We start from the raw sequence: 15,449 nt of genomic DNA on the forward strand, positions 1-15,449 counted from the left end.
GCCCTTCCACCAAGACCCTTAGTGCTGGCGATGCCCTCCTCAGCCAGGTGTTCTCCCTAGTGAGGGAACTGGAGAAGCAAATGGAGAAGTTGCAGGGGCAGTCTACTATCACCAGATGTGCAGGCACTGGTGAGGCGGCTGAAGGAGGGCGTCAGGAGATGGCTGGATCCCTTGCTGTCCAGTACACTTCACATGACAGTGGGCATGTGCAACCTGAGGGTGAAGGGGAGCATGTGCACTGGCAGCCCCCAAACCCTCGATCACTGGACACAGGTGCTGGTAAACAAAGACAGGGAGGCCGAAGTGCAGAGACGAGGGGATGTGGAAGAGGGGGATCCACTTTACCATGCCAGCACTCCCAGCACCAGTGCCAACACCAGCACCAGCCAGTCTCCTCCACACCAGCCACTGCCAATGTGGGCCGTGGACATGGCTTCAATGCTGGGGTCCAAACACATCAGACCCCTGCCTTGGGCAGGTAGTGCTGAGGCTTCGGTGGCTACCGATCTCACTGAGGATGTGGAGCCACTAGACTGCGACCCCATAGCCTACTGGGCAAACCACAGCCAGATGTGGCAGGATCTGGCCATGGTTACCTGGCAACACCTGTCCTCTCCACCGACCAGTGTTCCAAGTGAGGGGGTGCCCAGCATTGCTGGGGATGTTGTGACACCCTACTGCACCTGTTTGCATCCTACACTGGTGGAGCAGCTGGTGTTCCTAAAGGTGAACATCCCACTGCCGGGGTTCCCCAAGCTCCACCTGCAGACTGAATGAGTGCCACCCTCCTCACTCCATCTGCACCAATTTCCTCTTCTGAGTTTTTTAAAAGCCAAGTAATGCCCCGCTCTCAGCTGGAAGGGGCGCTACCTGCATCACCAGCCAGCAGGGAAAGAACAAGCACTACCAGGAGTGACTAGGAATAACAGTCACAAGCTGGCAGAGGGTAGATTCAGGCTAGATATCAGGAGGCACTACTTCATGGCCAGGCGGCTAGGATCTGGAACCAAATTCCAAGGAAAGTGGTGCTGGCTTCTACCCTGGGGGTCTTTAAGAGGAGGCTAGATGAACACCTACTAGATGAATACTCTTTCCTGCCATGGCAGGGGGCCGGACTCAGTGATCTGCTCAGGTCCCTTCCGACCCTACCAACTATGAAATTATGAAACATGTCCCTACTGAGCTCATTCCTCTGCCAGGATGAACTTGGAGGTATGGGATTGGGGCTGTGGGGAAGGAAGAGGCCCCAAGTCCTGGGCATGACCACTAAAACTGCACCCTGCTGGGATAGGGAGGCCTGGTGGGACTGCTGGTGGTGCCGCAGCCCCATAAATGCCAGGACCAATGATCCCCTGCTGAAATGCGGGTAGGAGGCACCATAACCTCCAGTTAATGCACAAAGTCCTGGATGGGAAACACCCAGACCTGTCACGTCTTTGACAGGCCTGACGCTTGCTGGTTGCTGTACAGTTGTAAGGCTCCCGGTGAGCACAGCTTTGCTGCCCAGGGTGCCAACTTTAGGGTTGAAAACCCCTCTGTCAGGCTGAGGAAGTACCTGAAAAGTGGTTTGCATTGCAATTTGTTATCTCTCAGGATCAAGCCTAAGAGACTGGAGGCAGAGTGTTTTTTTCATGAGGAATGTGCCCCCACAGGTAGTTGGATTTTGTTGTCTCTGATAGATTCTGGCTTGCAGTTTGTGGGGGTACTAGAGATAGTTGGCAGGTTTTGTGTTTTGAACTGTAGGAAGTTGGCTTCAGTTCTGGTGATGAGGTTAGGTGCTTGTTTGAATGTACAACCAATTTTCAGAGCTGGGCCTATGAACTGCACTTCATCAGCCTACTAGGTAGTAGGTACAGAGACTCATGGACTCAATATACACAGTGGAGTTCTGGCACACTGCGACCTGCCAGACATTTGACTCCCCAGGCACCTGTGCACTTTTACCTGCTCTGCTACATCCCCTTTTCCCCCCTACCCCTGACCCCAGCCTGTTCCTTCCTCCCTGACACCTTCATTTCCATTTTCACTGACTGGCTTTCTTGCCTGCATTGTGGGCCAGGCCAGCCTCTGGCTCCTTTACTATTCCTTCCATCCAGGACCAACTGCAGGTACTTCCTCAGCCTGACAAAGGGGTTTTCAACCCTAAAGCTTCCAAAGATGCACTTTTTTAAAGTACTCCTTTTTTTTTTTTTATAATACACTGTGGCAGGGCGACCTCTAGGGGTGCCGTGAACTCCCCTAGCGCCCCTACCTACCGTGCCAAATCAGGTCTAAATGCACCCTCTTTATCTCGCCCGCCACGTCTTGCTGGTAAATATCGTTAAAGGGAGGCTGCCTTCTTGCCCTCCTTGGCACGGTGCCTTCATGTACCGGGGCTGTCTAGTTGCCCACCTGTGCCCTCACAGGCACCTCTTGGTGTCTCCCTGCAGCTCTCACAGCCCGCACTGGGGCCTTGCCCTTTATACCGTCGCCCGCAGTCGGGGCCTTGCTTCGTGACTCCTGCCTGCAATCGGGGCTCAGGCGGCCTCGGCCTTACCTGGCCCGCAGACCCCCTTCCTGGGTCTTACACCCCACTGAGGCTTCTTGCCTGTGCCCACACTGGGCTCCTCCTGATATCGCCCACACTGGGGCTGGGGTCAGGACACCCAAAACACAGCACCACTCTCCGGCACCAGGAACCCCCCTTCCACTACTGGGGAGCTCCCATGAGGCCTCCTCCAACCCCTACAGCCCTGCCCGGTCCTCCGGTGTTACAACAACAAAACAGAAAACACAGAGCCCCTTGGCTATAACATAAATCCCAAGCCAACCTGGCTGTCCTTCGTCCATATCCCTGTCAGGGTTCTCTCCACCCCGTACCATCATGCCAACACTGCTCAGGCCATCACGCTCCTTTGCTATGCCCACCCTGCTTGCTTCAGCTTCTTAGGCTGCCAGAGGGGAACTGCCCTTCTGGCCTCAGCCTGGCTGTTTATAAAGACCAGGCCCTGCCCCCTTCTGGTCAGCTGACCAGACTGGTTTCCCTGGCAACCCGCACCTGTGCTGCCCTGGTGACTGGCAGCTGAGCTCATACTGCTGTTGTCAGTAGCAGGCACCTTAGTGCCCTGCTACATACACACATAGATATAAAAGCACAAAATAAGTGATCACATACCATGAATAACATCATATGTCCAACACAACACAACATCTTTACTTCTTGCTGTCAATTCCTTTATAAAACGACAGGGTCTGTGACAGGTCCGTTTGGGTACCTTTGATGCTGCTGCTGATGCTACTGGTGTTTAGCCAGATAAGTTATTTGACCTGTTGTCACGTAAAGTGGAGCATCGGGCGTAAGGCTGTAGGGGAGGAGGAGGCCTCACTGGGGCACACTGCTGTGTTGTGCAGAGGCCCCAGTGCACCCTAACACACACATGGGCGCACCTTAACACACACACAATGTCACCCACCCACATCATGAGATTTGCCTGTCAGCAGCTTGGGGTGCAGGGCCCCAAATGACAGACTCCCCCAGCGAGACACACACAGCTGGCAGGCTTCGTGGCCTGGCAGGGCCCAGCACCCAGGCCTGCACTAGATTTCACCCCCCTGTGCCCCAAGACAGACACAGTTGCCCAAGCAGCCACCCATATCACAAGTTTTGCCTGCCAGCAGCTTGGGATGCAGTTCCCCCCAAACCCTGCACCAGTCTTCTTGAAACTTGGCAGACTTTGTGGCCTGAGCAGGGGCCACCACCCCTGCAGTTTTCAGCCCGCTGTGCCTTAACACACACACGGTCATTTGTGTCAGGGTCATTTGCGCCTTAACACACATGGGAGGTAGCAAGTCTGTGTGGATGTATATATGTTAGGTATATGTAAGGGGAGTGGAGTGCTTCTGCTTCTGACTGATACTTGAGTGGTTTGCCTTTTTTCTAAAGTTCTTCACCCCCTTACAAACTTGTCCTCCCGATGAAATCTCATTGCATTGAGCTGATTTAAATAATAATGTGTGCCTATGCATTAGTGTAAGTGAAAGAGGGTGATTTCTGCACATCTGTCACAGTGGATGGGGTGGGTTTGTGTGTAAGAAATAAACAGTGGTGTTGATATATGTAGGACAGAAATGGCTTGGGTAGGGTATCTGTTGAGATACGCAGATGTGGATAGGGCTGGGGTGGGGGTGTGCCTTATCCTCCTTTCATATGACTCATCTGCAACCCCAGACACCAAACACCTCAAAGGTCAGTTGTGGCTTTAACATTCACCACTGCAGGCCCTTGACTGTTTCCACAGCTTGCTATACTGAAGTTTTTTCTCCTGTGTACTGATGCACTGTGGTGGGTTTTGTGTTGAATCCATGACATCTGGTATTTTTTAAATTAGTCATACTCTTGCAGGTTCCACAGTTTCTTCAAAGACTTCATCTTCAGTATCACTGTCATAAGCAGGGGGTGGTGTAAGTGGCTCCAAGGGTTCCACACTGTCTTCAGCACCTTTGACTTCATGGATATCTGAAGCAAACCGCTGCAGCCTTGGGGGCAATACCAACCGAAGGTGCAGCCTGGATCCTGCATCTGCCTCAGAGAAATGCCTAGTGCCTGATGCCACTGAGACACTGAAGGTCTCCACCACAGCCTCAGCCAGGGCAGGTGACTCTATAACCACACTGTACGGTGGGGGATCACCCACTGGTGAAGACACTGTGCCTGCATTGGAAGTGATTGTCCAAATTGTTGGGTTTGGCATACTCATCACTTCCTCATATGTGGGAGCTTCATAAGCATTATTCACCCTGCATACAAAAAACACAGACATATATTAAAGAAGCCCTGACAAAGTTTGTGCTACACAGAGACAGACAAATCCATTTAGTCTGGTTCCCAACCTATGTCCTCAATCTGTTAGCATGAAAAATTGATCAACAGGGCTTTTTCATCAGGGAAAACCAAGACATGCTTTGTTAGCTTGAACCAGCAACTTTTTGAAGAAAAAGAGTGAAAGAAAAATAAATACTATATTTTACTTTAAACAAATCAAATGATATGGGCGAGAGTACTGTCAGCCCTTGTTACTTTATATTATGTAATCACACTGGGCGTGTCTACACATGGTTCAACTGTGCAGTAACTACTGTTACTGCACAGTCCCGGAGGCACACAGGTTATTTCTGACCCTAGTGTGCAGTAGTGTCAGCATCACAGTTTGTGCCTGCTGATGCTACATCCCCATAATAATGAGATATGCCACTGTAGCTCATCGCTATAGTGATGTAGCATCTTGTATAGATGCACCCATTGTAGATCAGTGGTGCTCAACCTACCTGGCCCTGCAGCCCACATGGGTTGGGTTCCGAGTGCAGAGGTGATCCATGGGCCTGATCCAGCATGGGATCAACATGTGCATGATTGGTCCCATAGGTGATCTGGGCTGACAACTTGGTCCCATGTACCAGATCCAGCTACCGCACAACCCTATACACTGGCCTGACCCTGCACACTGGATTCAGCTATGTTGCAACCACACATGCCAGTTAGATCCTGCATGCAGAGTCAATCCATAGGCCTGATCCAGTGTGGGGTCAGCATGTGCATGATTAGTCCACTGTGTGATCCAGGGTGCCAGCCCAGTCTCACGCACCGGTTTCAGCTATAGTACAGCCCTATATATTGGCCTGACCCTGCACACTGGATCCATCTATGTTGTGACCACACATGCCAGTGCAACCCAGGGTGTGGGGTCATATTATCCCACCATCAAGGCTCTCCCACAGGTTGATAAATTTGGCAGCAGAGAAGCAGTGGCGGTGTTAATTATTACTATTCCCTTTCTACCAAATTTCCAGATCCAGGGAGGGGTCTTGTGACTGGATGCAGCTCACACACACACCAGATGCAGTTCATGGTCTGTAGGCACCACTGCCTACTTTCTTTCTATTAGCTTCTTTAAAAAAAATTGAGTGGCTATTTGACTCAGGCTATCTGTTGGCAGTGAATTCCAAAGCTCCCAAATTTGAGATTAGGTACCAGCAATATAAGAGTGTGATAGATAAATATTTCTTGTTTTATAATAGTTTCCAAAACTATCCTTACAATTCATGTTTCCATTTATTATTAGTAAGGCAATACAATCTTTTATGTAACACTTTTCATCTGGGGATGTTAGAAGATTTTAAGTGACTATTATCTTGTTTTTACACAGGGGTGGGTAAAAATATGGTCAGCAGGCCATATCTGGCCCCACCAAGGCATTTTGTACAGCCTACTGCAGGTCCCTTGGCCCCACCTAGTCCAGGTGCTGGGGCAACACAGGACATGGCACATGTGGCCAGTCCCACAACCCCTGGATCTACAACAGGGCTGAGGTAGCACAGTGGCCAAACTCTGTTTCCTGGCAGCCCACACCATGGCTCCTTCTGGCTGCTGCTTCCAGACCTACCATGCTACCTGAGCACCGTGGCCTGTCCACCCACCATCACCAGCAAGACCCGCAAGGGCAGAGTGCACAGCCAGGCAGGTGGGATGCAGTCACGGGTGGGTGGAGAGCCACATCTGGGAGTGGGATGGGTGAGCAGGACCAGGGATCGGGATCAGGATTGCAGGGCCATGACAGTGCAGAGCTGGGGCTAGGGCCAGGCCTGGGGCAGAGCCATGATCAGCTGCCTGCACACCCATGCATCAGGGCAATGGTTCTGTGAACAAGGGTGTGCAGGCAGCACATCGCGGCTCTGCCCTGGGCCCTGGCCCCACACTGTCACCACCCTAAGATCCCAGGGTCTCCATGAAGACCAGCTGGGACCCACACAAGCAGAGCACATGCCAGGCAGACAAGGCAGGGAGCTGTGTCCGAGGCCAGGTCTGGGATCTTGGGGCGGTGGGGCCAGGGTCTGGGGCAAAGCCACAAGCCACTCTCCACAAGCCCCTCCCTGCGGAACCAGTGCCTGTTGCAGGAGCTTGCAGGCAGTGGATCATGGCTCTGTTCTGGCCCTGGCCCCACAGTGTCACTACCCCAAGATCCCAATCCCCAGCCCAGGCTCCATCCAACCATCCGGCTCCTGGATGCTGCTTCTCATCCACCTACAGCCCATCCCAGCTGCCTGGCTGTGCACAGGGGCCACTTACAGAGTTCTGGTGATCTGTTGCATGAGGGAGCATGCTGACCCGGCCCACAACAGCTCACCAAAACTCCGCATGTGGCTCATGGACCCAAATCATTGCCCACCCCTGATTTTACAGAACAAGAAATTGAGGCAGAAAAAAGCTTATGGCCAAACTATCCAAATGAGATTGCTATTTTTAAAAGTTTAATGGTAAGCAATAAGACCTAATTTATATAGGTGCTAAAAAATCTAGTTGATATGAACAGAATTCGTGAGGCCTGATGTCCTTCAAAATCAGGCATTAGATGCATCAAATTTGATATTACAAATAGAAGCACTCAAAATTACAGGCCCCTTAAATTTTGCCCGGGAACTACTGCTGTTCAGACAAAGTTTGGAGGACTGAACTGCAGAAGTCCAGCTGGGAGTCATCAAAGTATTTCCCCAGTTCTTTCTTTCTTTTTTTACCTGGCCTTTGTAACAAACAGTTGTTATGTTACAGCTCATAAATAAAACTATTAATGACCCAGAAGGGTTCAGAAGAGATTAGGGTAAGACATGATGACTTAAAGGCAGAGAAGAGATAGCTGGATCTATGTATCCTTTTTAAGTGTGCCCAGGAGGAAGAGAATACGTGCTGATTGAGATAGCTGAGATTTGCGAAATGGACTTTGACAACCTCCACCTGGGAATACACACACCTGGACTGATATGCTGTTTTCTGGAATGAACTTTGACTTCTGTCTCTTGGGAGGAGAGCAACAGAAGATTATGGAAAGGTATATAATGACATGGTTATACCCTGGGGTACAAAGGGTAAAAAGGAAAGAAAAAAAAAAAAGAAGTATTAGATGTAATTGCTCACCCTGCCTGGCTCTGCATCCTTGGAGCTGCCAGATTTGCATTCTGTGTCTGCTGATGTTTCACATAACACTCTGCAAGTACACTCAGCAAGTAGCCAATGAGGCACAAGCCTCCCACCCCCAGGAAGAAGTATCCTACTGGGTTGATGTTAGAGGAAACAGCCAACATTGTGACCCCAATGAGAAGTGCAGCAGTGAAGAGAAGTAACAGAGTCTGGCGGATGTTCCTCCAATGTGACTCTAGCCACATGGTGTTATGGATGTCAATGGCAGACAGAGGGGGAAAGGCTGGGTAGCTGGAGGAACAGACGTCTGTGGGAGACAGAGAGGGTTTTGAACATGCAAGTGAGACCACAAATATGTCAACATATCAACATGATATTACATACACATGCAACTACATGCCATCACAAGAACATTCACATTTCACAATACTCAGAAACAAAATGCAAACCAACAAAAATATACATCCATAAAGCTATCCTAAGCCAATACACACCAAATACAGGAAACAAATATCTAGATACATCCCAAGAACAAGACATACACATGGAAATACTGTATACAGGCACAAATATAGGGGGATGCCAAAATTCATGTGGACAAAGGTGCACAAAAAGGCATGCAGAAATCTTCTGTAAGCATATGGGTATAATATATGGATATGTAAATGCAAGGTAGCAAGAGAATGTAAATATGACATACATGATGAGCAGGTTAGAGTCCTGGCAAACTGGACTATGGGTTGCCTGAATATGTCTTTACTGTCAAGATGATATACAAAATGCAGGCCACATATCAAAACTGTGATTCCTTCATTCCCAGCAGATAAACAAAATACACCATCAAAGATTTTTCAGATGTTTGTGGCCACGTCTTCAGTTTTTTCTGGTTGTCAGGCTTCTTCCCACCATCCTGTTCTCAGGTGCCCTGGTTCCCCATCACTGATGGAGTCTCGCATCATCCCCTTGGCAGGAAATAACTAACTTGTACAGAACAATTGCCAATAGTCTCTGGTATTCAAGTATGTACCAAGGAAGAAGTGTTACTTAATATTCTTGTATACTTTATCCTTGTATTTTTTATAATTTTCTACATACAAATATCACCACTGTTGGGAAATATTAAGAGCATAGAATTCCTACCATGGGGCACACGTACTCAGGACTACCAGCTTTGATTGCACCGTACCTGTATAGCACAATCAGTTATTAGAACAAGGACACTTTCTGTGAGTACCTGGTCTCAGATAATCCCAGAAAAATCAACAACCAAGGGAGCCCTCTCCTTGCTGGACACTGTTATTGAACGCTGTTCCTAGAAGCCTGTCACAAATATGTCCCAGAACATGCTCCTTACATAACATTAATACAGTTCTGCTTCCCCAGGATTTCCCTGTGAAGATGTACTAATCTAAAATAATCCCTCTCTTCATTTAAGCATTGCTCAGAATGAAGCAGGAAATACCCGTTAATTCCAGGGATTAAGCCTATTTCTTGTGTATTGTTGGTGCAGAACCTAGAAGTGAATTCTTCATGTCTAGCAAATCCCAAAGCCAGAGAAAAAGGGAGAAAGAAAAAGACAGAAGGAATGACATGGAGTGGAAAAGAAAAGTAGTAGGAATACCTCAGTGCTCACTCTGCCTTGACTTACCATCAGATAGCTTTAGATCTTTTTTTTTATATATATAACAACACATTTTTTCTGTTCTTGTTTTTTCTTGAACTCACATAAATTTATGGATGTAGATCATTCTGATGTGTGCATGCACATGTGCACACATGCACACACACACACAAACTTGTATACTTGCAAACCTTTACTGACCCATGGAAACAGTCATGCCAACACATTTACACATCTAGGGTGGAAATCTATTATTTCTTGGTTGTCTAAGTGTCCAGATTTAGTCATCTACATGATTGTCTAAGCTGCCAAAATGCCACTTATGCACAGATTGAAATTCTATTCCCACCTGTGTAGCCATACACACATGGACAGTAATGTATGCACACAAACTGGGCATATGCATGAGCAACAAAATGAAAATGAGAGACCTCCTGTCTTCCCCCCTCAATAGCTCTTTGGCCAGGGCACTTACTTGGGAAACTGAAGGCTCTGGATTCTGGCCCCCTTCACCCAGAGGAGTTTTGATCCTGCATTTCTGATATCTCTTAACTACCGCACCATAGGTCAGCTATTGCTCAGCCCTTTCTTCAGTGCTCTTTTGAAGCTGACCCCGTGAGGAGCCACAAGAGGGATATATGTGAAAGATACGTGAGGTTAGGAAGGATACAAGCCAGAAGGTATGTGGCTCACAATATACTGGCTGCTGGCTTGGAAGAGAGGGGGACCTGATTTCTGTCTGATACTCTTGCTCACAGTGAGGCAGAAGCTTTCTTATGGCTGTGTCTTCTAGTGATTTTTAAATGACTTTGCAAGTGGCTAAGCTGCATAAGAAGCACCAGAGAAGTCACTGGATAATGGCTAACCTGTGACATGATGGTTAGAGTGCTGTGCTGGGAAATAAGAAAACTAAGCTCAAACTCCTTTTTGTGGAGGAAGAACCTAGAATCCAGCACCTCTGGCTTCCCAGGTCAAGGGCCTAGTCATGGGGGCAGAGGGAGGAGGAAGACAGACAAATCCACACCACCCTTTTCCATTCCATTTTAGTCCAGCGGTCATGATCATAGCTAATGCCATTTTTGGGTATCTACAACTTCCACATATCCACAAGGAGCCACATACATGCCTTGGCTGCTACTATGTCTTCCCAGTCTGGGTGGCTACATAGACACACATAGTCATCTATTCACATGGGACCAAGGAATTAGACAACAAATGTATTCATTTTCACAACCAGGAAGTGTATAAAACACCACCCCTACTCTTACATACAGACTTCCATTTGTACATACACATATGGAAGCATGCACTCAAATATATGGACCACAGTCACACAGGGAAGCACATGCTTTCATACATGTACTGTATGGTAACATGTAGACATGCAAATGCACACAAACTCATTCTGGTGTTTGCTCATTTAAGCATTTTCAAACCAACTCAGACACTTATAATATTAAACATTTTCAAATATTTTAAAAGGATAAATATAATTATTAGCATTAATAGCTGTAACTATTGAAACCAGAAAACAGTCAATTAAATCTAAGGTTTCAAAGCATCTGCAGATCCATTTATCTTTCCCTGAAGAACTTGGCACGTACATTTTGCAATGGGATAAATCCTGTGATCTTCTTAGGTCCTCATTCCTGGTTCTCTCACATACAAAACACTCACATTCTGTTTCATACATACAGGTGCACTTTCTTCCCTACAGACACACAGGTCTGCATATATCTTTACATATACATATTTATTGACATTCTGCACTTTTGTAAGCCTGTATACCAATTTGCATACATACTTAATACATACAGCTGTCATACAGATACACATTCTCAACCTACCTCCATACAGGCATTCCCTTGCAACACCTTTTTTTGCTGTCAGCTTTCAGCATGCACTTACCAAATAAAGCCTTCCAGAGCTGGTACCTGCTGTGTCCCCTTGCTTTCTGTTTTCATCCCATTCTTGCTGCTCGTAGACATCCCAAAAAAACTGTTTTCAAGTTCCTTGGATTCTGTTCTTCCCCCTCTCTCACCCAAGGAAGAGAAACCAGCAAAAGGTCTTGTCCCCTCCCTCCAGTCTCCTCACATCCTTATGAGGGTGGTGTAAAAACACTGGTGACTAATAAATATGAGAAGGCAGCAAACTACATGAAGATCTCCTTTATACCAGCCTGGCCTGGAAAATTAGAACCTGAATTCTTCAAGCACTGAATCCAAAGCTTCATTTCTCCATGATTAGGTACTTTCTCATCTTTCTTTTCTCCTCTCAGTTCCTTCACTGGCAGGTATGCCTCAGAGAAGCAGGAAGTTAACTAAAGAGAACAAGTGGGTTGCAGTGGGTGGGGAGTGTTGTGTGGGAGTGCTTGTGCCCGAGAGTGATCTGTTTGGCCCACCTCTCTCCAATAAGTGTCTCTCCAAGGAAAGGATTATGTTCTTTCTCCTTACAGAACGTTCCCGAACCCTATTTCACAAAGCAGGAAGGATCTCAAGCCCAGCCCCAAATCAAACGACTCACCTATAAACTATTTATGAGCTCTATAAAAATCTAAACTATGTGTTTTTTCCCATTCAGATTGGTTGCTGATCTCAGATACTGTTTTTTACTGTCTTGGACTTTAAGAAAAAAAAGGAGGAAAACAGACAATATTATTACTCTCAGAATGCTAGTGTAAAGTTCCTGCTATTGAAGGATATATCCGGAGCAATCTGGATATATCTGAAAGTAATGATAAGCAAGAGAGAAAGCACTGAATGTTTACCCAAATTTAGTGAGTTTTTGGACATAAGTTATGATAGTAAAAAATACTGTAAGATCACAAGTACTGAGCAGTTCACAAATAAATAACCTCCAGGAGCTGGCTGTTACAAATGCCTGTACTATCAGAATGCTGTGTTGGTAACACTGATAATTAATAAGAGTTTTCTCACTGGGTCTTCTTCAGCTGGATTTGGAAACTTTTTAGCTTCTAATGTAGATGGGGGCATACCACTCCTAAATATCTTTGTTTACTGTAGCCCACTTGTCCCCGATTTTATTCTGTAGAGCAATGGTGCTCAGTATATTCAGCCCTGCAGGCCAGGTAAGTAATGCAGGGCCAGTTAGTCCATGGATTGGATCCATGACAGGGTGGGTCTCCAGATACGTGATCCCATGTACCAGATCCAGCCATAGCACCAGCCTAACTCCACACACTAAGCCAGCTAGAGTATGACCCCATACACAACACGGGGCCATGTCATCCAGACTACAGGGTTCCATATGGGTCTGTAAATTTGGCAGTGGGGAAACAGTGCCAACATGAATTGCCACAGCTCTGGAAGCAATGTTGCTACTGCTTCCCTGACACAAAATTTCCAGAGCTGTGGGGAGCCCCAATGGCCAAATGATATGGTTCCTTGAGCCAGTGGTTGAGCACCACTGCCTTAAGAGAATACCATTAACGTCAATGGATTTATGTTACTATAAATAGAGAACAATTAGGTCCAGGGTTTTCAGTACACTTGTTGCAAGGCCATTACCTACTGTAGAAAAATATCCTATTCGTGATACCACTTCTAGCAGGGGGGCTGCTGCCTAGTCTTGAAAGCAGTGAAACTGCTTATAGTAAAGGTGCAACAAAAGTAGTTCTGTTGTTACATAAAGCATGATTCAGTTTTGACAGAATGTGGCACCTAGGGATTTGTTTATAAAGGAAAAGTAACCTGTCAAGGACAACTGCAGACAACTAGTGCAGTCTAGCTGCCAGTGAAGCCAAGGGCAAGCTAAGCTATGCATTTCTTCAGACATTATGATGGCAATTACTGTCTCCCCTGCTGTGCTTTCTGTAGAGAACTATTAATTAACTATTAATAGTTAAATAAGTCAGGAGGAGTAGACCAACATAAGCACTGCCAGTGCTTTGCACCCAACTAGCTGTATAGCTGTGGATTATGAACCTTGGCAATTTTAGCCCTGCCTCTGCACTAATGCTCTACAGTAACACCGTTTACAGAATACCTTTCCCACACTCATCTCAGAAGCAGGAGATTTAGCAAAGTCTTCTGGGATGCTCAGCAAGTCCAGGAATATTGTGGAAGCAGAGGTCAGATTTCTGTAAATTCCTATAAACTCCCCAAACTCTTACAGCATTCAAGGTATATGTTCTGGGAGGTTCACGGGTGAAAATTTTCAGAAATGCTGGACCATTTGAGTAAGTAGAATTCTCCCCTCAGTGAATAATGGTGATATTAATGATGTTTCCCTTCCCACTGTGATTTTGGGTGGTCCTGCATACTTACTATCTCTGTGGCTTGTGCATCCTCATTTGGAATGCTAAAGCCTATGAAGAAGACTCATTTATATTCTGAGTGGGTACAGAGTTGTGATGGATTCTCTTTTTCAGAGATTGAAAAAGTTATGGGGTAGAAGATGGTGAGCATTGTTTGTGCAGAGATCTGAAGAAAAAAAGGGGGTGAATTATTAAACAGGTTACATAGAGAATTGAAGAAACACAAAAACTTAACATCAACTGAAACATAAGTGAGCCAACAGAGACTGAAAGGAAAATAAGAAAAAAACACAGACTTCTCTGTGAAAATTGACTTGAATTAAGGGTGCATTGTTGATAGAAGATAGATAATTTATCTTTATGTATGTTATAGGGACTGGATGCATCCTTAATGTTAAATGTGTTATCTGATATATTGGACTCTTCTTCTTCCCTCACTTGTCCCATCTAAATGGGGTCACTGTTGTGAAAGCTGGCTCTCCACCGGCTTTGGTCATTTGGTACATTGGATTAATTAGTCAATAAAGTTAAAAATAAGAAAAAATGAGATGGGGATGCATGTGGATGTGCAGTGAGTGTTCAGTAACAAATGTCATATCTGCCTTCTGCATAGTAAGTAAAGTACACAGGACTTTTTATGTTAAAAAATCGTTACGTAATTTAACACTTGCAGGTCAGCTGCAGACACCCCAAGAAGCCAAATGATGACACCATTGGTTCTTGGCATTCAATTTGCTGGTGAAAGCATCCATCTTTACTTTTCCTTTTACAGAAGGAGGCAATATGATTAATTATCGGCATTATTGAGAGCATGAACCTGGGCTGGAAGAGTTGACGCAGAGTCCAGTTTTGGGGTTAACACTGTTGATATGTATTTTAAAATAGACATTATATCACATCAGTGGAATTTTCTGTTCTCCTCACATCTCTCCCTCTTGATCATTACTCATTCTTAGTCCTCCTGCTGGTACTGATCATGTTTACCCAGGAGAGATTCAGACGTTCACAAGACAAACCTCAGCACAAACTACTGATCCTTATGAAATTCTATGAAAAACTCCTCTGAAAGATTAAACCCACTGAATCAAAGAAGCAGCCCATCCAGTCCTGTCCAAAGATGATCCCATTTGGAATATGCATTATAGTAAACAAAAGGCAATGGCAGAGCTGTAACCAGAGCTATATGGCCCATACACCCCTTGAAACACCAGAGTATGTACAAATGTACAGGCAGTCCTCGACTTACAATGTTTCAAGTGACAACATTTTGCATACAACATTTATAAATTGACACCCTGTTTCAACTTTCTGATGTCAGTTTCGACTTTACAACACTTGATCTGACGCCAAGCCATGCCAGCGAACAAGTTCTCTGCGTCGCTCATCTCCCTGGAGAACATCTGTCCAAACTTCCTTGGACACTTTCTTTAAGAAAGCAGACAAGACTTCAGAAAAACCTGGAGCCAAGACTCTTGAGAAGGCTCCAAACAAGAGCCCTTCAAAATGTGCAGCAAACTCTCCTCAAAGAAGTCCTTCCAAATCAATGCAATCTCTATTTACAATATAAATACATTAATGTAGCTATATTACTAATCTAAAATTAA

At 46.1% G+C, this 15,449-nt stretch overlaps 1 protein-coding gene across 2 annotated transcripts; it reads right to left on the reverse strand.

The window, feature by feature from the left end:
- Positions 1–3,910: 3,910 nt before the first annotated feature.
- TMEM139 (transmembrane protein 139) lies at positions 3,911–11,977 on the reverse strand. 2 transcript variants are annotated; one of them, XM_019548505.1, is made up of 3 exons: positions 11,754–11,977; positions 7,946–8,255; positions 3,911–4,776 (listed from the first exon to the last, which is right to left on the reverse strand). In XM_019548505.1, exons 1-3 carry the CDS (start codon positions 11,800–11,802, stop codon positions 4,368–4,370), a joined length of 768 nt encoding a protein of 255 aa, XP_019404050.1. In that variant the 5' UTR covers positions 11,803–11,977; the 3' UTR covers positions 3,911–4,367. The 2 variants fall into 2 exon arrangements, with proteins under 2 accessions (XP_019404050.1, XP_019404051.1); XM_019548506.1 differs by having other exon boundaries at positions 11,478–11,970.
- Positions 11,978–15,449: the final 3,472 nt, after the last annotated feature.

This window comes from Crocodylus porosus, unplaced genomic scaffold (genome assembly GCF_001723895.1).
Source record: "Crocodylus porosus isolate Cpor-Errol unplaced genomic scaffold, CroPor_comp1, whole genome shotgun sequence".
Lineage (NCBI taxonomy): Eukaryota > Metazoa > Chordata > Crocodylia > Crocodylidae > Crocodylus > Crocodylus porosus.